Genomic DNA, 27,712 nt, shown 5'->3' with positions numbered 1-27,712 from the left:
GCGGAAGCACATTTTTAATTTTTTGTGCTGGCTTAATCTTAGTTAAACCAATGGGTTAAATTAATACATTCAATTGGAAAACAGAAGTATCCCGTTGGGCAAGTGTTCCAGTGAACGGAAGAGGCTTTCCTTTTCAGGCAAAGGAGGAGAATCTTTATATCATGATCCACTTTTCTGGACTCTCGGTTCCTTAGCATATGGGTTTTTGTTCACTTTTAATCGTTATTTTCAATTTCTATATATTATTCTTTATATTTGGTATCATCCCCAAAACTCCATTTTTCATGACTACGGCCATAATGCTTACTTTTTATTATCCTATATACTCACTTATAAGTCGGGTCTTGAAACCAGAAAAATCGATCAAAAAATCAGACCCCGACTTATACGCCCGTTCAAAAATGCAACACTTAATTTTTTTTTTTTTTTTTTTACATCTTCTTGCCTCCTCCAATCTCACATCAGTTTCTCAGACGCATCGAATTTACCAATTTTACCAAGCACACTTACCAATTTCTTTTGCTACTTCAATGACTTTTAATTTAAAACCAGCTTCATATTTTCTACTGATGGAACTCTCCATTGTAGATAAGGGATACTCTTATGATAAAGGTGTATGAGGGTGTGAGATGCAAAAAACACAAATCAGTGCAAACGTTGCTTCGGAATAGTTTGGGTATTACTGTGTGGTCACCTAAGCACAATACATAGAGTGGTGGCTCTGAGGCTAGGGATCTGCACTGGCAATCGGAAGGTTGCCGGTTCGAATCCCGTATATGTCAAAAAGGACTCTGCTCTGTTGGGCCCTTAAGCAAGGCCCTTAACCTGCAATTGCTGAGCGCTTTGAGTAGTGAGAAAAGCGCTATATAAATGCAAAAGAATAAAAAATTCTTTCTAAAAAGTCTGTGGTTACTCTCTTAGGTGGGCGTTAGCATATCATAATCCCTTGTACCAATAGCGTGAGTTTTCCGCATTCGACTTATATGACTGACATTATAAAATACCAGAAATTATAATGTAAAATCAAGTCCTGACTTATCTGCGGGAGAACTTATCCCCGAGTATATACGGTATGTCTGTCGATAGTCACAAGACACACAATGCTTTGTGTTGTCAAGTCCTAACCATCTAAGACAGCAGCACACATGTGTTTGCATTCTTTGTTTGGATCAACTTCTTTGCTTTAGATAGATTGTACTTTATTTGTTCTTCAGGGGAAATTTTCCCACTTTCTTTAGTTCTTTAGTGTAGGTGTCACATATGGGGGGGGTAGGGCATTGGGTCCATTATTTTCCACCCAATCCTAAAGTCGGGGGTGGTAAAACTCCACCATTCTAAAGAAAATTTGCACTGGTAAAAACGATTTAAAAGTCCATACAAGATGCATTGAAGTGTGTACAGTGAACCCTCGTTTATCACGGTTAATCCGTTCCAGACTACCGTGATAAATGAATTTTTGCGAAGTAGGATTCTTTATTTATAAATTGAATATTTTTGCAGTTAGAGTATAGAAAACCTGTTTGCGACCTTCTAAATACGTTTTTTAACATTATTAGAGCCCTCTAGACATGAAATAACACCCTTTAGTCACCATTACACTCGTATTACCCAATATATTAGACAAAATTAAGAGAAAATAAGACATTTTCGATATTACAATTATTATTATTGTACTGTACATTTAATTACACACACACACACTGTTCTTACACACAACCACTAACCTATGAAGGCACGACCTCAGTAGGAGAGTCTTCAGGTGGTGCAGTATCTTCAGCAGGTGCGTCGTTGTCTTCTTCCGCTGAAGGAGTACTAGGAGTATGCAGTGGATGTCTGGGTGCGCAGCTGAAGAACATCTTGATAGGCAGTTGCTGGCGCTGTCTTTTCATATGCGTGAGGAGGCTTTTGTAGGGTATTGCCATCTGATCGGGATTAATAAAGTATCTATCTATCTATCTATCTATCTATCTATCTATCTATCTATCTATCTATCTATCTATCTATCTATCTATCTATCTATCTATCTATCTATCTATCTATCTATCTATCTATCTATCTATCTATCTATCTATCTATCTATCTATCTATCTATCTATCTATCTATCTATCTATCTATCTATCTATCTATCTATCTATCTATCTATCTATCTATCTATCTATCTATCTATCTATCTATCTATCTATCTATCTATCTATCTATCTATCTATCTATCTATCTATCTATCTATCTATCTATCTATCTATCTATCTATCTATCTATCTATCTATCTATCTATCTATCTATCTATCTATCTATCTATCTATCTATCTATCTATCTATCTATCTATCTATCTATCTATCTATCTATCTATCTATCTATCTATCTTTGTTCATATCCAAGAGTTTCACCTTTTCCTGGATGATAAGCATCTTCCTCCGGCGCTTAGTTTCATTGTCAGAAGGCTTAGAAAAAGCAGCACATTTAGGAGCCATCATGGGGCTTAGATAAAAGTTCTCAAAAAGCGCATGCGTAGTGACGTAAGCGTGTATGAGAAAAAATCGCGATAGAGTGAAGCCGCGGAAGTCAAAGCGTGATATAGCGAGGGATCACTGTACATGGCTATTTGCTGCTTATCAAGGTGGATCTGTACAACACCTTCCGCCTGAATGGCAGCTTAATGCGTCATAAAAATAACAATCTTACCAAAGCATCGCCACATACCATTAATATGTAAATTTAATTTAGACAAAATAACCTGACTAGCCTAACAAAATCGCATTGTAAGCAACAGAAATATTATACTCATCTTTTGAAATCAACTTATGACTCTTCTTACCTGTGTTCACGCCAGTGTATGCAAAGAATACAATATCACCATCTGCTCGATGCATGATGTTATCAAGGTGTTCAAGCATGGAGCCATCTGCAGAAAACTTGCTAGTGAGTCAGGAGTGAACGTGAGAAGTGTCATCAATTAATTCATATATGGCAGTGAACAACAGAGGATGTCACATGTTAATATAATCCTGTATATTATGACTTTGAATTAAATCAGTCTTTAACAATGCATTCAAAGCCTAGTAGTGTCGTGTTGATCATTTGTTTTTATTTTGCCTCGTGTGTTGCCTATGCGACTCTGATGGGAGGATTATTATTATTTTTATTATTGTTGTTTTATAAAATAAAAGCTAGCTGTGCTACCCATCTAAGACAGGTTGAAATCTAATTAATTGACTTACGTAGATCTCGGTTTTAACATTTGCAGTGCACCATTTCTATGTTGCATGTCATTTGGTATGGTGTTTGTAAAAGCAGTGTGTGAATGTTTGTGATGTGCCATCTTTTGGAATGACACAGACATAGCAACCTGACGGACACACGGCCATGCACTTATCCTTTTATTAAAGCAGATGAGGCACTATCGGTTCCAGTTTTCAAGCAAAGAATTTACATCTATCTTGTTGTTATCGTAAATAGCAGAATATTTTCTATAAGTCAAAACGGATAAAAAGTGGATTGCATTGTCTTTCAACTTGTAATCAAAACCTCTGCTGCATTGCATATAAAAGACCTGGCATCTCAAACATGGCTGAGACTTTAATGCTTCATTTAAATAAAAGCATTGCTACAATATCCTGCTGCTGACGTTTTTGGTACCAGTGACAAATCTCTAAACCTTATTAGATTTTGTAAATATCAGGCTCTCAAATATGGTCAAGTTGAATTGTTCTTATTGTTATTTATGTTGTTTTTTTGTGACAGTCAATATTTATGAAAAGCCAGTGCTCGTTTTCCGTAGCATTAGAGGAAGCTGCAAAGTGCTCCCAAGAAGACGTCAGTGCTGAGTTTTTGCTGACTTTATCTGCGCTTTGTGTTTTAGGTTTTGGTAATTGGTTTCCTACAGACCTCAGGCCAGCATGCATCAATCAGATTGTGTCCTTACTCCTTTAGTATTTTTTTATTTCCCAAGCTGCGTCTGAAATATTGCTGGTCGCTCCCTCTCAGACTGTGTTCTGAACACTTGAAAGTTCTTAGCAGAGTCATTCCACCAAATGTATCTTTTATCTTTGACCACATTATTAAGGCAAAAACAGACTTGAAGTTAAAATGAAACTTGGTTCAAAGCCAATACATTTTCCTTAAAAGCTTTTGGGTTCTTTTATTTGTTTGAGGGATAAGTCTCTGACAAAGGTCCTTCCTTTGTTCTGTCAAAACTCAGACGTTTGACAATGCGTGCTGCTTTCATTAATAGAAAAATCGTACTGCCAATGACACGTACCAGTGTACCACAAAGTGCCAGAAACCATTGCAAAGTAGGACACAATTAGTAGTCTAACATAAAAAAAACAAATCAGGAGTGGTCTCCCGTTGACTTTCTCATATACTCAGATATGGGGATGGATATTTGAGGAGTAAACCGTAAGACAATGATTATATTTTTATATTACTAGGGCGCTTTAGCTTTTAGTCAAGCTAAAGTTAGAAAATGGGATTTATTAGAAAATGGATCAAATCTTAACAAAACTGATGATGTCATTTCTCAATGTCGTCTCCACCCTTCCCAATGCACTTGCGCCACCTGCTTGCGCTTCGCTTGGCAACCACCCCGGGCTGCGCTATGCACCAGCCACTTCACATCTCCGTCGCTCGCATATGTGGATTTCACTTTCACCAAACAACAAATCTTTTAATTCTCATCGATACGCCTCTTCATTGTTAAAAAACACTACTTTTCCATGATGGCAACATGAATTAGACGATCTGCAAGTCTCCGACTTAAAGTTTAAATCTGAACAATATATTCAATCTCTTTTCAATGTTCCGTTATTTCACCAAGTAATAATTTCCATTTGTTTGCGCTAATGAAATCTTTACTATCATTTTTTTGAGACTTTCAAATTTTAGTACTTTCATTATCTCTAGCATGTTCTGCATGTGTATGGCGCCAACATTTTTGAATTCTTTACGATGTTCTACTTTGTCATCTACTCTTTGTCTTTTATTTCTGGCCGCAGGCGTGGTTAAATCTCTTGGCACAAAGTCTCGTCTCGCGGGATGTGAAAGTATCTCGGATTTGAAAATGTCACGTCTCATCTCGTCCCGGGATTTTTTTATTATAATAGAGCAATGTACATTAAAGAACCACCAACAACAAATCAAATCAAATTAATAATATATTGAACAATTATTATAAAAGTAAAGCTGAATAAATCAGACTCTGCAGCTGCAAGGATAAAAGAAAATTGAGTATGTGTTCATGTAAAGTACCACACCCGGTTGATTGATTTAGCCCAAAAGTTAAACAGATCTACAATTTTGGTGTAACAACCTCATGCCAAATTTCATCCATCTATCATTGCGTTTTTGAGTTATTGTGTTTACACACACACAAACACACACACAATTCCAAAAAACAGTATTTTCGGACTCAGGGAGTCTAAAACGTCAAGATTCATCAAAATCTCGAGGTCGAATTTTTTCACGATTACTATACTTTCTCTAGACTTTCTTGACGAGAAAGTAAAAACAGGATGTCGAAATTCATTATTAGTTCACTTCCTTATAAAAACAATACTTGAAGTTACAGATGTTCTGAAACCATTACCTCCAATTTGGAGTCTAAAGGTACAGTAAAACCTCGATTGTCCTCAGGGGTCGGGACCAATAAGAGAAAAGAACAGCTACTTTTGAAATGAAATACAATAGATTAATTTAGCGATCAGTCATATTTATTTACAAAACAAAACTACAAGGTGAGTCAAAATTAATATTTGAATGGTGGAAGCCATACTTCATATGTACCGTATTTTTCGCACCATAAGACGCACTTTTTTTTCCCCAAAAGAAGGTTGGAAATGTCTGTGCGTCTTATGGAGCGAATATTGCATCACAGACCATGATGTGTATTACCTGACAAAAGTAGACATCCAGGGGTAGAGGGTGACAAAACTCACTGTTACCTTACAGGCATTCCCTCTGTGCTTGGAGGAATGTTAGACTCATTGACTCGGCATCTAATCCTTGCGTGTGCGTGAGTTGCGAAATGTAAACAAAAGCAAGATGGCATCTACATCTCATGAGGGAGCGAAGCGAGTGCAGAAAAAATAAAAAGCAGAGGTTGTTTTGCGCATTATCACTGAGTCGGACTCTGGACTCCACAGATTACCAGCCGCTGGACTACTTCAGGCTGTTCTTTCCTGAAGCTGCCTTTCAGCTACTGTCAAACAAGACAAACAGGTATGCAGAGCAATTTTTTGAATCGAGGGCTGTGCTTGCACCGCATTCTCATTTTTCAAACTGGAAACCCACAACAAAACATGAGATGAAGGGCTTTGTGGCATTACAAATATAGATGGGACTAGACTGGCGATATAAGTTCAGGAAGCATTGGTCCAAACGTGCTTTATCCCCTGGTGGCTTTGGACAGGTTATGTCGCGTGATGATAGGTACGTGATGCTGCAAAGTGATTGTGAGCAACTGAGCTTAATAAAGTCTGACACTAGCGATGAGGAGTTCTTGGGGTTTCCATAAAACTAGAAGAGTGCTTGAAACTTAAAGTCTCTCCTTATTTGTTAATGACAATGATGATGTTTCTTAATACCGCTGTTGAATTTACATGGTTGAAATATTATTCTGCTATATTTTATTAAACATATTAGTGCACCATTTGGTTCAGAATATTTTTTTTCTTGTTTTCATCCTCTAAACCTAGGTGCGTCTAATGGTCAGGTGCGTCTTATGGTGCAAAAAATACGGTACAAGATGATTTATAGGAATGTCTCAACTTGTTCGTCATCCTGTGCAGCACATGTACCATATGTGACACATAAATTGTCCACAAAAATTGTATACAAGTATATACATAGCGGTACCATTAGTGTTAACATAATTTAGACTCACCCTGTATATTAACAAAATATAGTATTAACAAAATTAATTAATTCATATAATATTGTAATGACCAGTCTAATAAACAAATACAACTCGGAGGTCTGAGAGTTTTCTATGTTTTACTTGGAGTCTTTGTTCTGTAACAAACGGTGCCCTATCTTATCTGGGTTACAGAGCACTCCTCCAAAACAATAAAAGTAAGCTTTCCTTAACAATTAGTTTATCTCCTGCCAGTTACGTTCTTTTTTCTATACCACAAACACTCCTTTTTATTGTCTCTTGACTCCCTACTCCAAACTTCCTTCCACCGTACCTTCCTTTTCCTCCTCACTTCTCCTGTCACTCATCTCCTAACAGACGTGTCCTCCCCTCACATAGCAGAAGCCCTTCAGCCAGTCCCATCACTTACATTATTCATTCCACCCTTTGAACGCATCACAAGCATCCTGCAACAAAAGAAAATTTCAATACAGAAGAACATTAACATTAATCAACACGTTTTTCAATTTTGTCGGCATCATACTTTATATCAGCCCCTGTTGTTCTTCCTACTCCGTAAACTGAAGTAATACTTTTGCTGTTTCGTACATGTTTAATAATTTCAAATTTTTTTTGTGACTATTCCAACACCACACGCATACATTTATCAGCCATTACAATGTATAGCAGTTTAATTATAAAAAAGAGAAAAGCTATGAAACGCTATTAAAACTGAAGGTATGTAACTGACACTCTGATTTCAAAATGTGGCCTGATTCATGGTGCTGGGGAAGAACACTACACGCTAGCACAAGGGAGAGTTGATCCAACGTTCGTACCCCACGGCAGTAGCAGTACAGTAATAGGTAAGCGCCTGACGGTTAATCGCTTGATGGTTTTACTGTGTTTGCCCTTTCCTGTGGAACAATGTTCATAGAATAATGTCTAAGGAGAGTTTGCTTGAATAAGATGCTTGCCATGATGTGATAGACCAATGCAATTTTGCACGTACGTAGGAAGGTTTTCAGTATCGTAATGACAGCTGTTATAAAAAAAAATAAAGCAGATCACATCATTGAAGCAGCATCCAAAGTGCAACAATAGTTAAAAATAATAAAAAGAAATTCAGGCTGTGTCCCCAAAGTTACTGTGTGTATCACAAGACTCAGATGAACTTTCCAGTCTAATTTTTCTAAATGTCGGCTTTCTGCATCAGTGATGCACTACCAAATGCTATAGCTTTACTTTAAATACAGTATCGACTTTGGTAGCCTCTGTGCCAGTGCCACATCTGTCAATTTTCACAGAGATGATTTCCAAATGTGGTTTGGTTGGGCTTTTATGAAGCTGCACATTTAACACAGCTATTCAGCAAATTCTGCCATGAAAGGATTTGCAGGCCTTTGTACTGGTGTCTGTACATCTTACTGTACTGAGAAGAGGTTTTTGTAACAATATATCAATACAAAACATGGCAAAAATGGTGCAGGCCTCGAAATAACCTAAACCTGATCAGTATTCCCCAATCTAGAAATCCAGAGCAGTGCTCATCCCAGGCAACCAAACCCCAAACTCAAAAGGCAGTCCTTGGCCTGCATAGGCCCAAAATGTGCCTGAGGCTTCTAAAGTTAATTAAAATATCACAAAATTGCCCTTTTAGAGGAGCGGATTACCATAAATCCCATAAATTTCAAGGAATTGAAAAATAAAGAAAATTTAATCGCAAAACAGGGGGTAACCGTGCAAAAATAGACAAAAGAAAAGGGATTGACTAACAATGCCAAAGCTATTTTGAACAGATTATTGAGGCAGCTTAGGCCCGACTACAATTTACCTGAAAAAGGGGCCTAAGCTGCCTTGGAAATCTGTTCATTTAGCCAATAAAAGGTATTATTTTTGCCTGACTTCTCATTAATTCCAAGGGGAAATTTAGAATATAAACTAGAATGATATTTAAGGACTAAGAAAAAGAATGTAACGCATGGCGATACATTTAAACCAGGCTTGAGTTCTTTGCTAAAGCATGACAGTTAAACTGAAAAATCTGCCAGAAACAAAAGCACTTCCAGTCTCCTATAATTCAGCTACCTAGATGACATGGTGATTCTGTTATGGCTACTTTTCCTTTCATATCATTCATTCATTTTACAAGTCCTGGAAGTCATTGGTTCTTGGCTTTCATCCTGGAAGTATCAGCAATTCACACCTCTGCCTCAGTGAGTGACCTCGAGCAAGCCACTTGAAACGGCTTGGGCTCTAACTGTAAACTAGCTGATGGGTTGAAATCTAAGTAATCAACTTTGCCCTCTGAGTTAACGTTTGCAGTGCACCATGCAATGCACAACTCTCTGTTATATGCCATTTGTAAAAGCAGTGTTAAGTTTTGTGATGCGCCGTCTGTTGGAATGACACTTTGAAGCAGTGTTTTTAATGACCCACCATTTGGAACGACAGAGACATAGCAACCGGACAGACACACAGACAGACACTTGTTCTTTTGTTAAGATACTGTAGATAATGTCCTCAAACTTACGTATTCCAGTTTAGGGCTGTTGCAGGGTTGTTCCTGTTTCAAAATAGTGTTGAGAAAAAGTCAAGCATCACCCGTGGACGGGGTGCCAGTTTGCTCTCACTTTAGAATTGCATATTTAAAAAAACATATAAATCTTTGATTAAAATGTAGGAGGAAATTCCACACAGACACTTACAGTGAACAGATGCTGACCAGGCATGTGATTCAAACTCGGGACACTAGAACACTGAGGTGGCAGCACTATCCACTGTGCCGCCAATCTCCTGTAGCTTATGGATTTAAAAGCTGACTTTGTGCCATTTCCAGCCTGATCGTTTTTTATGCTTGAGTCTGTGGTCAATGCAGCTGTGGTAGTAGTCATACATTTGAAGGCTTCTTAGGTTGTGCAGCCCCTCTAGCTACCTGAGTCCAAATCCCGGCCTGTCGCTCTCTCTGTGGAACAACTGAGCTGTCTGTAGACTAACTATGTGGCATCCATTTCCAATAGCAACCATGTTAATGCAAATAATGACAGGCCCCAGTTAAGGCTAATTACCTGCCATCATTTTCAAAGTACAGTAATCCCTCCTCCATTGCGGGGGTTGCGTTCCAGAACCCCCCCCCCGCGAAAGGTGAAAATCCGCGAAGTAGAAACCATATGTTCATATGGTTCTTTTTATATATTTTCAGCCCTTATAAACTCTCCCACACTATTATAAACATTTCCCTCACAATTATACAGCATAAACCCATTGTATTCTCTTAGATATTAGGTAAGATTCGTTGAAATTATGTATGTAAACACAGTTTATATACAGTAAAACCTAAATATTATTTTAAAGATATCGAGCGTCTCCGATATCACATACGTTACAGCCATTACGACAGACAGGCCACCAGCAATAAATACGTAACGCGGGCTACTTTTTCGTGTCCCACCCTGTACAATGCAAGAAAAATTGTATACAGTAAAATGTGTGTACAGTGACACTAAACTATGTACATGTAATAAGTACTGTACGTAGATAATTAATTATGGTTACTCACCAACAATGACACGACGACTTGTCCGATAACGATGAGTTTAATTTTACTGCACAACAAAGGAGAGCGTTACAGCTCTTCTAAAGGAGCCTCTTCAGGCGATTGTGTAGCATCGCCGTTGTTCTTCTTCTGGCAGTTTTCAATCCAAATCCCTAAAGCAGATTCCATCGAGACTACTGCCTTATCACGTCCACTTGCAACTCGTTTTGCGCCCTGGTTAAAGTACACTGTGGCTGTAGATCTTATATGCTTTTCCTCCTTTTTAAATAAAAAGAATCGTGGACTCATGCCGTAATGGTGTCCTGCAGCGGTGTAGCTGTTCCCTTCCTTCAACATATCCAAAACTTTTACCTTTTCTGCAATCATTTGCATCTTCTGTTGGCGCTTGGACACGGCCCCTGAAGCAGTAGCAGGAGCACGTAAATGCTGAATGAGTGAGATGAGACTTCCTGGTTAATGCAGCACTCCGCCGCTGAGCCAATCAGCACACAGGAACTTTAACTGTGTGCTCTGATTAGGTAGCTTCTCAGTCATCCGCCAATAGCGTCCCTTGTATGAAATCAACTGGGCAGACCAACTGAGGAAGCATGTACCAGAAGTTAAAAGACCCATTGTCCGCAGAAACCCGCGAAGCAGCGAAAAATCCGCGTTATATATTTAGATATGCTTACATATAAAATCAGCGATAGAGTGAAGCTGCGAAAGTCGAAGCGCAATGTAGCGAGGGATTACTGTATTGTGCTGATTCTGATCACAACATTATTTGACCCGTAGTTACAAAGTTGTGGTAGTAAAAGTAGTTTAGAAATAAAATGGTTTCAGGTCTTGCCGCATGCATATGTTTCTGTCTGATGGGTTCCCCTCCTACACTCTAAAAATGTACAACCCAAGTCAATTGGTGGCCCGTTGTATAAATGTACCCTGCGATTTAGTTGGTTTGGTTCCAGCCTTGCCCCCAGTGCTGCCACGTGTTTTGTTGTAGAGTAGGTTTCCGACCAAGTAACTGCCAGTTGCCTGTCACAGACCCACTCCACAACAGAACACTTGGCATAGTCAGCAGAAGTTGTACTGTAGACTGGTGGATGTAGTGGCCTGATGGTGCTGAGTGAAAATGAGACCTCAGCAGATGTCACCAAGACGCTCCACTTGCACTTTTTAGAGGTTGTCCCTGTGCACACACAAGTGTAGGACTTCTCCTACTGCTCATGACATAAAAGGCCTGCTTCTGAGGACCTTTGTAATCCAGACATCGTGGGTTCATGGTTGGCAGCCAGCACTTAGTACACTGCGAATGTCCAGACTGGGAAGGAACCCGGTGTGTGCGACCTACTCCACAATAAAATATTCAGGATACACTCTGGTGTACCCACAACCCTTCAGTTGGAATACAGTATGCAGGTTAGGAAAATTAACAGATCGGTGGTACTTGCAGCTATTGTGTGGTCATGTGTATAATTGGTTTCAGGTCAGGTTGACATCTACATCTAGAATTTGCAGAAAAGCCCATTTTCCCTTTCTGCTGTTGCTGTGAGCCAAAGGATCTTGGTAAATGTTTGATGCTAAATTTAGCCTGAGTGACATATTTTAATGCAGCTTTAATTACATCAATCAGCCAACCACGCATTGCTGAACATCAGGGACTAACGGTCACACGGATCCATCTCTCTTACACCACCGTGTCCAGCAGCGTGAAACCTAGCAGAGGTACAGCCCATCCTATGAAGAATTCCCCACTGCACTGAAACTCCTTCCTATTCAAAAAGACAAAAAAAAAAAATAAAGCAACATCCTCCTTCTAAAGTTGGGGATCCCCTTTCCTTCCTTGATGACCAGCAATGTGATGCCCCATCTTGTATGGGGTGCCCCTATTTGTGTGGCCTATTGTCATAACAAGTGGCCATGAGAGTGATGCCTCATCTTCCATGACTGCTCTAAGGGCTAAATGGAAATTTCCACGAGTGGGTGAAGCTCGTGGTGTGTTTCTTATTTTTCAATAGTTTTGTCTAGGTGAAGAGTGGTGTGATGTGAGTCTCCTTTGGTGATTAGGTAAACAATGAGTGTCCTCACAGCCAGATGAGTTCGTTTTTTACACTAATCTAATACCAGCTTTTTGAATTTGGGTAGTTTGAGGTCCTTATGGGCTTCAAATGGATACACTACATGCTGCCAGCAGGACTGCCCTGCTATTCCGATTATACACAAGTCTGGAATCGCTTCTCTTGCCCTGTGAAGCCCTTTCTTATACAAAGTGCCCAGCTGTATGAATCTCCATGCCACAGAGTGCCCAGAGTTATCATGCCCCATTCTATATTGGGTGTCCAGCAGGATGTAGCCCCCTACTTTGTATGGGCTGCCCATTCTCACTGAGTCTGATTTCATAAATAGCACCCTGCTTTGTGAAGGGCACTGCCTACTGGGTGCCCAGTGGAATGAATCTCCCTGTGCAGAGAAAAGAGTTACAGAGACTAACAGAGTCGCACCCTGTCTCATATGAGATGTCCAGTAGTGTTGAGAACTCTTCCATAAATTATACCCATCATGGTCCCCTCCCACATACAGGGTGGTAGAAAGTTTCTTATAAACCAAAGAAAGATTTCTGAACATGCCTAAGAGACTTTATGGAACGTCCTCCTTTCAGTATAGTAATTCTGTCTCTGCTGACTTTTTCTTTGTGGCCAATAGGCGCCTGAGTGAGTGTGACGGTGAAGTGTTCTATGTGGAGTGGAAATGCAATAAACCGTCCATCCATTTTCTTAACCTGCTTATTGAGAGGAGTGTCACGGAGAAACTGGACCCCACTGCAGCAATCAATAGGCACAAGGCAGGGACAACACCGAGACAGAGCAGCAGCCCATCACAGGGTGAACACACACACACACACATACGGGGCAATTTAGCAATGCCAATCCATCTAACCTGCATGTCTTTGGGTTTTAAGAGGGAACCAGACATAGGGAGAACATGCCAACTCCATGCAGGGATCACCCAGGATGTGAACCGTGGCTGAGAAACACTTCCATTTGATATCCGTGCCACTCAGAGGTCCTAAAAAGATGGCCAGTAGTGAGTCCAGCTAAATGAATAAGATCCAGTAATGAAAATTTGAATTTTTTTTTGTATCTCTCTATTATAAAAAAAAAAAAATCTTTGGGAGGGAGACGAGACCTGATCTTCTCGGAAGACAATTTGAAGTCCCGCGAGAGACATTTTAACTTGCTCGCAGCTCTTAAAACAAAGACAAGCGACAAGCAAAACACGCACCTTGCCAGCAGCAGAAACCCGGCAGATGATCCGACCGCTTCTCCTTGCGTGTGTTCAGCCACCCTAACTAACCCCCTTCACAACACGAGCGGCAGAGATGCAAAGTGGCAAAAGGACAGCTGCTGTACAGGCTTTAAAATGATCGACGGGCAGCGTGACAGCAGCAGAAAGACAGCAGATGATCCGACGGCATCTCCTTAGCATGTGTTCAGCCGCCCTCCCTTGACAATGCGAGCAGCATTATACATCCTGCGAGAAAGAGATTTAACCACGCCCGGGGCCTGAAATCAAGGACAAGTATTGTTTTTACAGTGTCCCATGAGACAAGGCAGTGAGACATCATTTAAAACAAGTCCACGGACATCAAAATTAGCAGTTGTTGGATTGCTGTTGGCAGACATGCTTCATGTGCTCCCAGTGACAAGCAAAACACGCAGTTCGCCAGCAGCAGATGATCCGACCGCTTCTCCTTAGCATGCGTTCAGCCGCAACCCCCCCTTCACAACATGAGCAGCGTTATACGTCCTGCGAGAAAGAGATGTGACCTCGCACGGGGCCGGAAATAAAGGACTAGTATTATTTTTACAAAAGTTTTAAAGTCAAAGTGAAAATAATGTAACAATTCCCATGAAACTAACAATCTCTTTAAATTGTATATCCGGTAAACCAAACTCGGGGGTGGGCGAGCGAAGCCCCCTAGTTTTTTTATTAAGAAAAGAGAACAATAAGCCAGAATATTGTCAGAGATTTAATTAGCACAATAATAGAGCCATTGTGTTCTACAAAATAAATCAAAGTGAGCACTTTACCCCCTTCCTTTACCCAATTCAGAGGGGTATATGACAAAAGCACCCAGTCTAATGTGGTTCGGACAAATACAGGGTGTCCCACTCGGGAGTACAACTTTAAAAATGCGAATTACTCGCGAACGTGTGAACGTAAAGGTGAGCTGTAAGAAGTGAACATAACTGTATTTAGAGGAAAACAAGTCCACATTACAAAAGGTGCTGAAAATGTCCTCCCCCAACGTCCGCACACAAGGAAACGTGACGCTCCATATTTGAGAATGTCCTCTGCAACATGTCACTGTCGATGGAAACAATTTCACGCTCGATGTTTGCTTTCAGTTGTTCGATGGTCCTGGGTTTGCTTGCATAAACCTTGCCCTTTAAATATCCCCATAGAAAAAAATCTGGGGGAGTTAAATCGGGCGATCGAGGTGGCCACAAACCTTTCGAGATCACCCTGTCTCCAAAAAACGATCGGATCTCTTCCATACTGGCATGAGAGGTATGGCACGTTGCCCCGTCCTGTTGCCCCGTAGCGGCGCCCGCTATAGTGCCCACCTCTTTATGACACAGAATCAATTCTTCATTAAATAAGGAATATTTTGAACCTTGTTGCATGATGATACATGCACGCGTTGCAGAATAATTTGTATTTTTAAAGTTGTACTCCCGAGTGGGACACCCTATATTACAGATCTTACCGATACAAAACAGATATTAAAACTGAATATGCTATTGAGAAAGGGTTACATGCTGACACAATGGTTAGCACTGAACCTCACAGAATATTCTGGGTTCAAGTCCTGTGCCTGGTTGTTGTCCACTTTGCATTTTGTGTCTTTAAAGACATGCAGGTTTAGCTAATTGGCATTTTCACGTTGGACCTGTGTGAGTGTGTGAGCTGACATTGAGATGATCTGGACACATCTTTGGGGTTAGCTATAGCCTTGTACACAATACTGTCAGGGTACACCTCAGCTTCAGATTACTCTGAGCAAGTATGACAATGTAATTTCCTGATTTGAAAAAATATTTGACCTACTGTTTTCATCATGAGCTAAACAAATGGTGGCCCAGTAGTCTCACACCTCCAGAGTATTGGGGTTTGAATCGGAGCCTGAACACCCTTTCTGGTCTGTGTGGCTTTTTCTCCAGTTATTGTGTTATTCCTGCTACATCCCAGTGGTGTATGTGAGAATGTGATTGTGCCCTGAAGTGGACTGGCACCTCATCTGGGGCTGGTTCCTGTCTTCTGCCCAACGTTGCAGGTATAGGCACTGACTCCTCAAGACCACAAACTGGAAAAGTGGTTAAGAAAATGAACAGATGTGCTCAGGCATTCATTTTAGAACAAACCAGAATAGCAGTTAAATGCGGCCCAGGAGAAAGGATGGACGAGCTTGTTAAGTGGAATGCCCTGTTCTCACCACAATTGTTCTAATGTACTAAAAATAAATTAAAAAAAAACCCATCAAAACAGAAAATCAATTTTGAAGGACAGCTGCACAAGGGAGGCTTTTAGAGCTCCACAATTGGGAAGTAAAGAGCTGCAAGGTTTAAAATGGCTTGCGCTGCACTGCCCTCTACTGGCAGTCTCCTAATATAAGACATCGGAAATGAGCAACCATACCTGCCTACAGTGGTGTTAGCAGTCAGTCTGGAGTGTGGAACCGAGATGGACTTGGGAACTGGGATTATTGTCAAGTTATGGCATCGAGGTGAAAGCTGTTTATCTTTGTATGGTGTGTGCTGTATGTCCCTTCAGGTCAGGTCAGGTTGGGGAGCATGCACTGGTATAGCACGTTGCCGCACCCACCACACGACGAAACAGCTCGGGATCCTGGTTGGTAACTCCCCCCACCCCCCCAGGTGGTCCAGTCCCACCCTCCGGAAATAATCCTCTATCTGCCGCAGCCAGGTGTTATGTCGGTGTCCCCTTGGCCTGGTCCAGCTGCACGGATCCCCAACAATGAATATCCTGAGAGCCGCATCACCCGCGGGGGGAATCGCACCACATGGTCTTAGTGCCGTAACTGACGCTCCCTCACCATGCAGGTCATATGCCTCATTTGTGACTTCATGAGCAACACAAAGTCAAACCAGCAGTACCCAGGGATTCTCCGAAGAGACATAGTACAGAAGAGTTCCAGTCTTCGTCTCAGGTCACTGGATAGCGTCCATGTCTCACAACCATATAGCAAGACAGGAAGCATAAAGACTTGGACCTTTGTCGTCCTGCAGAGATATTGGAAGCGCCACACACCCCTTTCCACCGACCTCATGACCCCCCCCCCCCCATGATCTCTCAATCCGTCTACTGACTTCATAGGAAGAGACACCAGAGACGTGAATGTCACTGCCGAGGTAAGTAAACTTCTTGATGAGGTTGATGCTCTCTCCCCAGACAGACACACTGCTGATGGCTTTGCCCAAGAGGTCATTAAAGCTCTGGCTCTTTGGTTTTTATCAGGACACTCACAAGTCCAGAGCCTCCATTGACTACGCGAAGATCACAGCATCATCAACAAAGGCAGTATCAGTGAAACTTTCTTCACCAACAGATGCCCCACAGACACTGGACCCCATGACTCTGCCCAACACCCAGTCCATGCAAGCATTGAACAGAATAGGAACAGAACACACCGCTGATGAACCCCAGAATCAACTGGGAAAAACACAGAGGTTCTGCCTCCACTTTGCACAGCATTCACAGTACCAGTGTACAGGCCGGCCATGAGGGGATCCTGCGAAGTCTCAGGAGGTCCCACAGGGCATCTCGATCAACTGAGTCAAATGCTTTACGAAAATCAACAAAGGCTGCAAAGAAACTGTGCTGATATTCGTGTTTGCGCTCCATGAGAACCCTCAGTGCCGGGATGTGGTCGAGGGTAGACTCCTTAGGCGTAAAACCAGACTGCGCTGGTTTCTAGTAGGTGAGCAAGTGATCACGGATCTTATTGAGGACAACCATAGCAAGGACCTTACCTGGCACAGAGAGCAGTGTTATCCCCTTGTAATTGCCGCAATCCAGACGATCACCCTTACCTTTCCTGATAGGGATTACAAGTCCAGTTCAGGTCAGGGTTACACCAAAAAGAGGAAATTTTTAGATGTGCGGTGGGTGAGAATGGACTTTTTTCCCCTATGGAAATATTGTTGAAACAACAAAATGGGTCTTCTTTCGGAGATTTTTCAGGGGAATAGGGTACAAATTCATTAAGGTGTGAGCAATGGAAGGGACTGGGGCATCAACAGAGCTTTGTGAAAGCAGACATGTTAGATTATTGAGTTATTATATAAAGTTATTGAGAAAATGACTGGACAAGACAGTTTGCAGATACATGAGAAGGTAGTTGAAAGAATGAGGATGTATAGAGACATTGTAGCCTCAATGGAGTGAGAGACGGAAATGTCTCGGTTAGATGGGTTTGTCAGCTAAGAGGAGAGGGTCTCGCATCACTTAGAGGGGGACATGACTTCAAAGAGGAGGCACTAAACTGAGAGAGAGAGAAGGACCTTGATGTGTGTGATACAGTGGAGTGGACAGTCCCAAAGTAACATATACTCAGTCAACCATACAGCATGCATAAGCGCTTTCTCTGTCTTTCCATTACAGGAGGATCCGGAAACTTCTCAGTCGTTCTCAGCTGAGACGGGCCTCAAGGCAGCCATGGGATTCCATCTCTCTGAGACATGCTGGCAGCAGGATTGAGCCAATCATGATCCAAGACTGAGCGGCTTATGTCAGAATTGGTACTGGGTGCACAGAATGGGGGACGAGTGCCAGGGAGAGTGGCGTCCAGAAGATTGTCTGTGTCGGGTCACAAAGCAGCCCACCGGTCAGGGATTTGTTCAATCTTTCTTTCTTTCTTTCTTTCTTTCTTTCTTTCTTTCTTTCTTTCTTTCTTTCTTTCTTTCTTTCTTTCTTTCTTTCTTTCTTTCTTTCTTTCTTTCTTTCTTTCCTTCCATAGTCATTGACAAAAGACAATCTTCTTTTCACACCAAGAACATCCTTTTGCCATTGTTCAGGCTTGTGCTTGTGTTCACCTTTTTCTCCATGACTTAAGTCGAGTAGGGAGACTCCTTAAATCTGGCCACGTCCCTGATGGCTTTTCCCTCTGCTACTCCTTCTGTTCACTTATTCTGTTAACAAAGAGCAGGAAATGCCAAATGTTTGCTCGACTGGTGGCACTGTAAAGACATGCCGGACGTTGTGCCCTCTCTCTTGTGTAAATCTGTTTTCTAATGTTTTCAAAGTGGTTTTCTATGATCACAATGTTTTGTTGTGGGGCCGAAAAATGCAAAATAAATAAAAACGTTAAGTACACCCGATGGTCCTGGTTTTGCTTTGTGAGATGAATTCTACCTTTGTGATGAAGCGGACATTAAATAACCCAATGCGTCTCTCTAGTGCTTTTCTGAAATAATCCCCACTGGGGTGGTGGTTGGTAAGTTGCTAGTTGACTTGTCCCATTGTCAATTTTGCCACCCCTTGCTCGCCGGACTGCTCTAAACCAGATTTGGGGTCATTCTCTTTTTGAATTGTGAATTGGAATTGGAATTGCTCACCCCCCCCCCCCCCCCCACCCCCCCGATCTCGAGAAGCAAAGATTTGGAACTGAATTGGAACAAATAAATTCCACAAAAAGATAACGTGTCTTGATTTGTTCAATATTATACAGTACTTCAAAATTATGAAACCCATAAAACAGAAACACTTCAGGTTCATTCCAGCATAATTAATGCATTACGTGTAATCCAAGGTCATTTGTCAACCTATATACATTTCAACATGAACATGGATGTCTTATTGGCACCATTTTCTCTGCACAACAACTTTCCAGAATCATACCGAGTGTCAGTCATAACGGGCCGTGTCCCTTCAGGCCTTGGCCTTGGCATCTTGGATGCTGAACTGAAAGCGGTGTGTGTTTATAAAGTGTGGCATCATTCATGGGGCACATTGTGGCAGTCAAGCCCCCTAGCAATGGTGTGCCACAATTTGACATCGCAGCCTCTAAATGCTGTAGCTGACAAAAAACACCAAACCAATGATAATCTACTAACGCTAACCTGTCAAGATACTGATAGGATATTGAAACCTAAGAGATGCAACCTTAGTAGTCCGAGGATGTCATGATGATTTGGTGCAATAAAACGTCAAGTTAAATGAATGACGGAACATGAATGTATCTGAGGAAATGGCCCATTATTGTATTTTATGGCTTGATGCATCATACACATTAAAATCACGGGCAGTGAATCACATTGATGATCTCGTTACAATGGCAACTACCAAGGTCTGGGTGTTGGATGGGAATATTTTAGGTAGGAAATGAGCAACCAGTTCTTGAAGGGTGTTGTGCTGGAAGCAGGAAAAGTGGGCAATTGTAAGGACCGGAGTGGCGTTGACATGGGCCACATTGTGATGGCCTGACGAATGGGTCAGAGCATTTCCAAAATGGCAGGTCTTGTGTGGTTACCCAGTATGCAACGGTTAGTACCTACCAAAAGGTGATCCAAGGAAGGACAACTGGTGTACCAGTAACAGGGTAATGGGTGATCAGCAGTGCTACTGGAGAGTAAAAACTTCATATCCTAGCAGACCCTGCTGTGCCTCTGATTGGACGCCTGCCAATGGTACAGCAGGGGCTGCTGGGGACAAGAAGGCCAGAGCGAGTTTTAAAAGGAGGCTGATTCTACAGAGAGTGGAGGCTGTTTTTGAGTCTGAAGTTACCCGTCTGTTTTGTCTTCCCGTTCCTTGCCTTTGGATTGTTGTTCTTGTCCTGGATTATCTCCTGTTCGTTTGTATGGACTGTCTGGTGTCTGCCTGCTGCATGAGGACTGAATTGGATTGTTCGTCGACCTTTCGGAGAAGGAGCGCTCCCGATGCCATCTCTCTTCATCATCAGGATATACCAGTAGGACTGTTCTTTACATGTACTTACAGCGAGCTGATCTCTGGATTATTCAGTTACCATCCTTTCACTAAATTGGTTGCTGTTTATTATGGACTTTGTTAAGGACTTCATCGTGTGTAGTTTTTCTTAGTAGTTTGTTGTTTCCGAGTTCATGTTTATCGTGTTATAACCGGAAAGGGAACTGGGATGGGATCGTTTTCGTTTTTGTAGTTAGATTTCATTTATTGTTATTTAATACGTTCATCAATTTCTGTTTTAATGTCGTTTGCTTCTTTGTCTGAAAATTTATGACGGAATAGACGTCTATGGTGATCGATGCTGGATGACAGCAAACAACATTAAAACATCCATGAAAATAATCTCAAGTTAGTCGTGTTGGATATTCCACAAGTCAAGTCGTCCAGCTGTATGCTCACAAAGTGTAGTTTTACAAAAATATTCTTAAATAAAACTCTCTCGTGAATGAGAATGGAATGTGCTCAGATGTGCCTAAGCATTAGAATATAAGACCCGCCTCCCTGGCTCATTTATTGGCTCCTTAGTCAGTATCAGTTTATTCATTGGCTAACACAAAGTGCAATGAGAGACGCGGACAATGAAAGATAAAAAGCTGGAGAAGATCGAGTGAAAACACCACAAGGAATGGAATCTGCACATCCGAGGAACTTCAACAAGAAGACGGTGTATCCTGATGATGAAGAGTGATGGGAAAGGGAGCGCTCCTTTTCCGAAGGTTGACGATCAATACAGCGAGCTGATCTCTGGATTATTCAATCTCCATCCTTTTGCTACATTGGTTGCCGTTTCTTATGGCCTTTGCTAAGGACTTCATGTGTAATTTTTGTAAGTTATTTGTTGTTTCTGAGTTCATGTTTATCGTATATTAACCGGAAAGGGAACCAGGGTGGGATCGTTTTAGTTTTTGTAGTTAGATTTCAATTATTGTTATTTAATACATTCGTCAATTTCTGTTTTATTGTCGTTTGCTTCTTTGACTCTGCGAGGGAGTGTGCGTGAGTTAGGCCAAGGCTGGGTGCGTGGCTGGGGTCCCCACCAAATAAAATAAATAAATAAATAAATCACCATCAACAGGTGATGTGAATCTTAGGCTTGCAGCAGTCTGAAAAAGACCCAGCTGTCTGCTCAGATCCCACTGTAGCACAAGTTACTGACTCTTCTAATGGTGGCCTTCAGAGAAAGGTGTCAGAACGCACAGTGCATTCCCACAGACCAGTTAGACTGCCCATGCTTGTTCACCAAAAGTGACGTACGATGTGTACATTGTGGAGCAATCGAAGATGGTGGACTGGTAAGATGAATCACGTTTTCTTTTTGATCACATGGATGCCAAGGAGCTTGTTTGTCATTGACCTGTGGATGTGATGGCAGCAGGACGCACCATGGGAAGAAGGCACAAGCTGGTGGAGATAATTGTGATGCTCTGGGAAATGTTTTGTTGGAAAACCTTGGGTCCTGGCGTTTAATTGGATGTTACTTTAACACGTATACCACCTACTTTAAAGATCACTGAAGACCATGTACAGGCCAGGTATTCCTTGATGGCAGTGGTCTCTTTCAGTTGCCACATGGCACAAAATGGTTCAGGAATGGTTTGAGGAACATGATAAAGAGTTCGAGGTGTTGATTTGGCCTCCAAATTGTCAAGATCTCAATCGGATTGAGCATCTGTGGGATGTGCAGGAAAAACAAGTCCAATCCCTGGAGTCCCCATCTCACAACTTTCAGGTCTGAAAGGATCTGCGGCTAACATCTCGGTGCCAGTTACACACAGAGCACCATCAGAGGTCCTGTGCAATCCATGACTTGGTGGGTCGGAGATGTTTTTGGCAGCACAAGGGACCTACACAATATGTTGTGGCTGATGGGTGCGTATCAAAAGGAAACCAGGCAGGACCACCCTATTAGTAGTTTATATTTATAAGTAAATGCTATTTTCTACCCTTTTACTGGTATAAGCAGTACATTCAATAATCGCCATAATAATTTCAAGTGATCAGTTTTATTTAATTTACCTTACTTTTCTTCATACATCTTAACTACTTGGGTGGATCTTTAAACCTGATTTCCTAATTTAAAGATATTAATAAAGCTACTCTCATATATCCATCCATTCAATTTTCTAAGCAGTGCCATTAATGCCCATGTAAGTGTGCAGTGCCCCAAAGAGCCTAGGACATAAATTAGTAGGCGTAATGCCCAGATAACTGATCTACGTCCCTCAGTGCTCAGGGTTACTTGGCCTAGTAGACCAGCAAAGTGCTGGTGACCACGTAACTCAATCAATGAGTCAATCAAATCAAATTTATTTACAGTTTTACTTTAGCCAGCAGCCATACCATGTGCATTTCAGAACGAGGTTATCTACCTGACACTAATCTTGTTTGTTCCTGGCCAGTATTTCGATAGGAGACCACCCAGTAAAAGCATGCTGGAAGAGGTGTTGTTGAGACCCCAATGCAGTGTGCTGTAAATATGGCGGCGTCCTTCAGATGAGACGTGAAGCTGATAGCCTGATTCTCTGTAGTCTTTAAAAATCCCTGGGCATCTTTCAAAAATAGCGGATTTATCTCCATGTCCTGGCAGAACTGCCCACCCCTATAGCCTAGACATTCTGGCCCCCTAATCACCCCCTCTCTCTCGCCACTTCACCACCTACCAGCTCATGTGTGGTGTGCATACTGGTGCAATAATGGCTGCCGTGGCCTCATCCGGGGGGGTGCTGCACATAGGCAGGGGGGAGCCGCTTTGACCATCACCAAAGTAAAGTGGCTTTTGTAGCGTCATTAATTATTATCACTATTACTGTATACAGAACCTTTCCCCTTCATGTTTCCACTAAAAGCTGCTGAACAGTTGTTTTCAACCAAATTAAAATAACACACATAAATAGTCCTGCGACATTAAAATGAGGTTAAAATGAAATCCATAAACCAAAGAGTGCAGTATGTGCCCCTTCCATAAAGGCCAGGCTAAAATACAGGTGACTGCCATCAAAGGCTAGCAACGAATGTACAGGGAAGCAACAGATTACTAGCCAGGAGATGGCAGAGTCGTACTCTGGGTACAAGCAAGAGTCAGAAACTGAAAAAGGAAGCCATCAAAGACGTCCTTCAAAGCAAATACACTAAACCAGAGACAACAGATGAAATTACCACCGCAATCTCCGCACCCTCAATTGTGCTAATTGCTCCAAAATAACTCATCTTCCTTGTTTGTTATGAATAATGAAGGAGCAAGGGCTTGGCAGCTGGGCATTGCACACTGCTGTCTTATACAGGGGCTGGACGAGGTGACCTCTTATGTCACATAACAGTGCTGACTTATATTGAGGCTGGATGAGGTGACCTGATATGTCACCCTGATATGTCACATGACAGTGTACCTTATACAGAGGCTGGACGAGATGACCCGATATGTCACATGACACTGCTGTCTTATGCAAAGGCTGGACAAGGTGACCTCATATGTCACATGACACTGCTGTCTTATACAGGGGCTGGACGAGGTGACCTCATATGTCACATGACACTGCTGTCTTATGCAAAGGCTGAACAAGCTGACCCGATATGTCACATGACACAGCTGTCTTATATAGAAGCTGGACGAGATGACCCAATTTGTCACTTGTCACAGATGTTTTATACAGAGGTTTTGGACAAGGTGACCCAATATGTCACATAACATTGCTGACTTATATAGAGGCTGGATGAGGTGACCTGATATGTCACCCTGATATGTCACATGACAGTGTGCCTTATACAGAGGCTGGACGAGATGACCCGATATGTGACATGACACTGCTGTCTTATGCAAAGGCTGGACAAGGTGACCTCATATGTCACATGACACTGCTGTCTTATACAGGGGCTGGACGAGGTGACCTCATATGTCACATGACACTGCTGTCTTATGCAAAGGTTGAACAAGCTGACCCGATATGTCACATGACACAGCTGTCTTATATAGAAGCTGGACGAGATGACCCAATATGTCACGTGATACTGCTGTCTTATACAAAGGCTGGACGAGGTGACCCGATATGTCACATGACACTTCTGTCTTATTCAGAGACTGGACAAGGTGACCTCATATGTCACATGACACAGCTGCCTTATATAGAAGCTGGACGAGATGACCCAATATGTCACTTGACACAGCTGTTTTATACAGAGTTTTTGGACGAGGTGACCCGATATGTCACATAACAGTGCTGACTTATATAGAGGGTGGACGAGGTGACCTGATATGTCACCCTGATATGTCACATGACACTGCTGTTTTATACAGAGTTTTTGGACGAGGTGACCCGATATGTCACATAACAGTGCTGACTTATATAGAGGCTGGACGAGGTGACCTGATATGTCACCCTGATATGTCACTTGACACAGCTGTTTTATACAGAGTTTTTGGACGAGGTGACCCGATATGTCACATAACAGTGCTGACTTATATAGAGGCTGGACGAGGTGACCTGATATGTCACCCTGATATGTCACATGACACTGCTATCTTATTCAGAGGCTGGATGAGGTGACCCGATATGTCACATGACACTGCTGTCTTATTCAGAGGCTGGACAAGGTGACCTCATATGTCACATAACACAGCTGTCTTATATAGAGGCTGGACGAGGTAACCTGATATGTCACATGACACTGCGGTCTTATTCAGAGGCTGGACGAGGTGACCCGAAATGTCACATGACACAGCCGTCTTATATAGAGGCTGGGCAAGGTGACCCGATATGTCACCCTGATATGTCACATGACACAGCTGTCTTATATAGAGGCTGGACAAGGTGACCCGATATGTCACGTGACTTCTGTGTTACAGTATGTGACTAGCAATGGGCATAGCAAGTATAAACAGTGTGGTCATGGCCATGCAAAGAGTAACATGAAATGACAGCAACCATTCCAAGAGAAGAGTCAAAATGTCATCTCCAGAATCTATAGATATAAAATTCTAAGGGTTGTGCCCATCTGTCACGTAACTGCTTGTGAACCACTGGGACTGGAACTGTGATCTTGGTTTTAACTGAAAGTTTGTCATGTGATGTGTGCAGGTGAAGCAAACAATTTGGGCAGCAGCATTAAGGAAGATACTGGGGTTTGAGTCTTTCATATGGCAAACTGAGTGACAGGATAACATGGTAGGAAAGAAGACATCTGCTGAGCGTGAAGTGACTTGTTGAGGCTGGTCGTCGGTAAAAGAAGAAGAACAGTAGCAAAATGGCAGTATGACAGAGAAAGCATGTGTGACAAAGACAGAGATGTGCCTGAGCAAAATGATTTGTGCTCACGTCCTGACACCAAAGTCATCGTTATGATCACAAAGCTACATACCATGATGGCGCATAGAAGAACTACAGCAGCAATGTCTCCTGAGTGTCAAGCTTCAGTGACAAAGAACAATGACAGGTAAGCCTGAATGCAGAGCCATTGAGCAGCTGGCTAATAATCCGGCTCATCAACATCGACACACATACTCCACACTACAGGATGCAAGAACGACAATGACAAGAAATGTATGCCAACAAATGAGGAGATCATCAAATACTCTCAGCTTCCAACCATATGCAAACGTTACTTTTACATCCTTACATCACAGTTTCATTGAAGAGCACTACTTTAGGAAGTTACATTGATGTTGTGCTCGCTGTAGGGCTGTGGAATCTTCTTCTTTTGGCTGCTCCCATTAGGGGTTGCCACAGCGGATCATCTTTCTCCATATCTTCATATCCTCATCATCTTGATGTTACACCCACCACCTGCATGTCCTCTCTCAGCACATCCATAAACCTTCGCTTAGGCCTTCCTCTTTTTCTGTTACCTGGCAGATCCATCCTTAGCACCCTTCTCCCAGTATACCCAGAATCTCTCTTCTGCACATGTCCAAACCAACGCAATCTCACCTCTCTGACTTTGTCTCCCAACTGTCCAACTTGAGCTGACCCTCTAATGTCCTCATTTCTAATCCTATCCATCCTCGTCACACCCAATGCAAATCTTAGCATCTTTGACTCTGCCACCTCCAGCTCTGTCTCCTGCTTTCTGGTCAGTGCCACCGTCTCCAACCCATATAACATAGCTGGTCTCACTACCGTCCTGTAGACCTTCCCTTTCACTCTTGCTGATACCCGTCTGCCACAAATCACTCCTGACACTCTTCTCCACCCATTCCACCCTGCACTCTCTTCTTCACTTCTCTTCTACAATCCTCCATTACTCTGTACTGTTGATCCCAAGTATTTAAACTCCTCCACCCTCGCCAACTCTACTCCCCTCATCCTCACCATTCCACTGACCTCCCTCTCATTTACACACATGTATTCTGTCTTGTTCCTATTGACCTTCATTCCTCTCCTCTCATATCTCCACCTCTCCAGGGTCTCCTCAACCTGCTCCCTACTATCATTACAGATCAGAATGTCATCAGCAAACATCACAGTCCACGGGGACTCCTGTCTAATTTCGTCTGTCAACCTGTCCATGACCATTGCAAGTAAAAAATGGCTCAGAGCTGATCCCTGATGTAATCCCACCTCCGTCACTCCTACCGTAGACCTCACCACGGTCACACTTCCCTCGTACATATCCTGTACAACTCTTACATACTTCTCTGCCACTCCCGACTTCCTCATACAAGACCACAGCTCCTCTCAGTCACCCTGTCATATGCTTTCTCCAGGTCCACAAAGACGCAATGCAACTCCTTCTGACCTTCTCTAAACTTCACCATCAAACCCTCAAAGCAAACATCGCATCTGTGCTGCTCTTTCCTGGCTTGAAATTTTACTGCTGCTCTGTTAGCTCAATGGAAGTGTTCAGCTTGCTCTGTATCAACCACCTTTATTTGAGGACTGAGGGATCCATTTGTTTCCTAGTAATGATTAAAAGTTAGTTGTAAACAGCGAGAAAAAATATCCAGAATTGAAAGATGCCCAAAACTCAGAGCCCTTACACCAGGCTAGCATGTGTGGTCTCTTAAAGCGGCCTTGAGTTTTGGTTTAAGGCTCATGTCAGGGAGGGGATCTGGTAGGAACACACAAAGGTCTTCACCTCCGAGGCAGAAAGATAACATCCCTCGGTGATTACCACAGCAGTCAATTCCGGCGTGAATTATCAACAACTGATGCCAGTTAACAGCATCAAAGGAAACTGCGTCACTCACAAGTATTATCACACCTCTGAACTGTTACTGCTTTCAGGAACTAACACCACTGCAGGAGAGCACAGCGATGTGCCCGGAATACCCAGTATTTACATGAGCATCTAATATGCTGACATTATGAAAGCATAAGCACATTC

General features: G+C 42.2%; 2 protein-coding genes across 3 annotated transcripts in view; one reads left to right on the top strand and one right to left on the bottom strand.

Moving 5' to 3' along the window:
* The window catches only part of mta3 (metastasis associated 1 family, member 3), a 99,428-nt gene extending 80,644 nt beyond the window's left edge, over window positions 1-18,784 (top strand). Inside the window, exon 19 of one of the 2 annotated variants that reach the window (XM_028820277.2) lies at window positions 18,074-18,784. In XM_028820277.2, the coding sequence (XP_028676110.1) occupies window positions 18,074-18,191 (118 nt within the window). In that variant the 3' untranslated portion in view covers window positions 18,192-18,784. The remainder of the gene's footprint in view (window positions 1-18,073) is intronic. The other variant, XM_051919548.1, reaches the window with a different exon arrangement.
* The window catches only part of nphp1 (nephronophthisis 1), a 440,043-nt gene that overhangs the window by 181,787 nt on the left and 230,544 nt on the right, over window positions 1-27,712 (bottom strand). The gene's annotated exons all lie outside the window — the stretch shown is intronic.

The sequence above is a fragment of the Erpetoichthys calabaricus genome, chromosome 15 (genome assembly GCF_900747795.2).
Source record: "Erpetoichthys calabaricus chromosome 15, fErpCal1.3, whole genome shotgun sequence".
Classification (NCBI taxonomy): Eukaryota; Metazoa; Chordata; class Cladistia; order Polypteriformes; family Polypteridae; genus Erpetoichthys; species Erpetoichthys calabaricus.
This window is presented reverse-complemented; position numbering and strand designations above follow the sequence as displayed.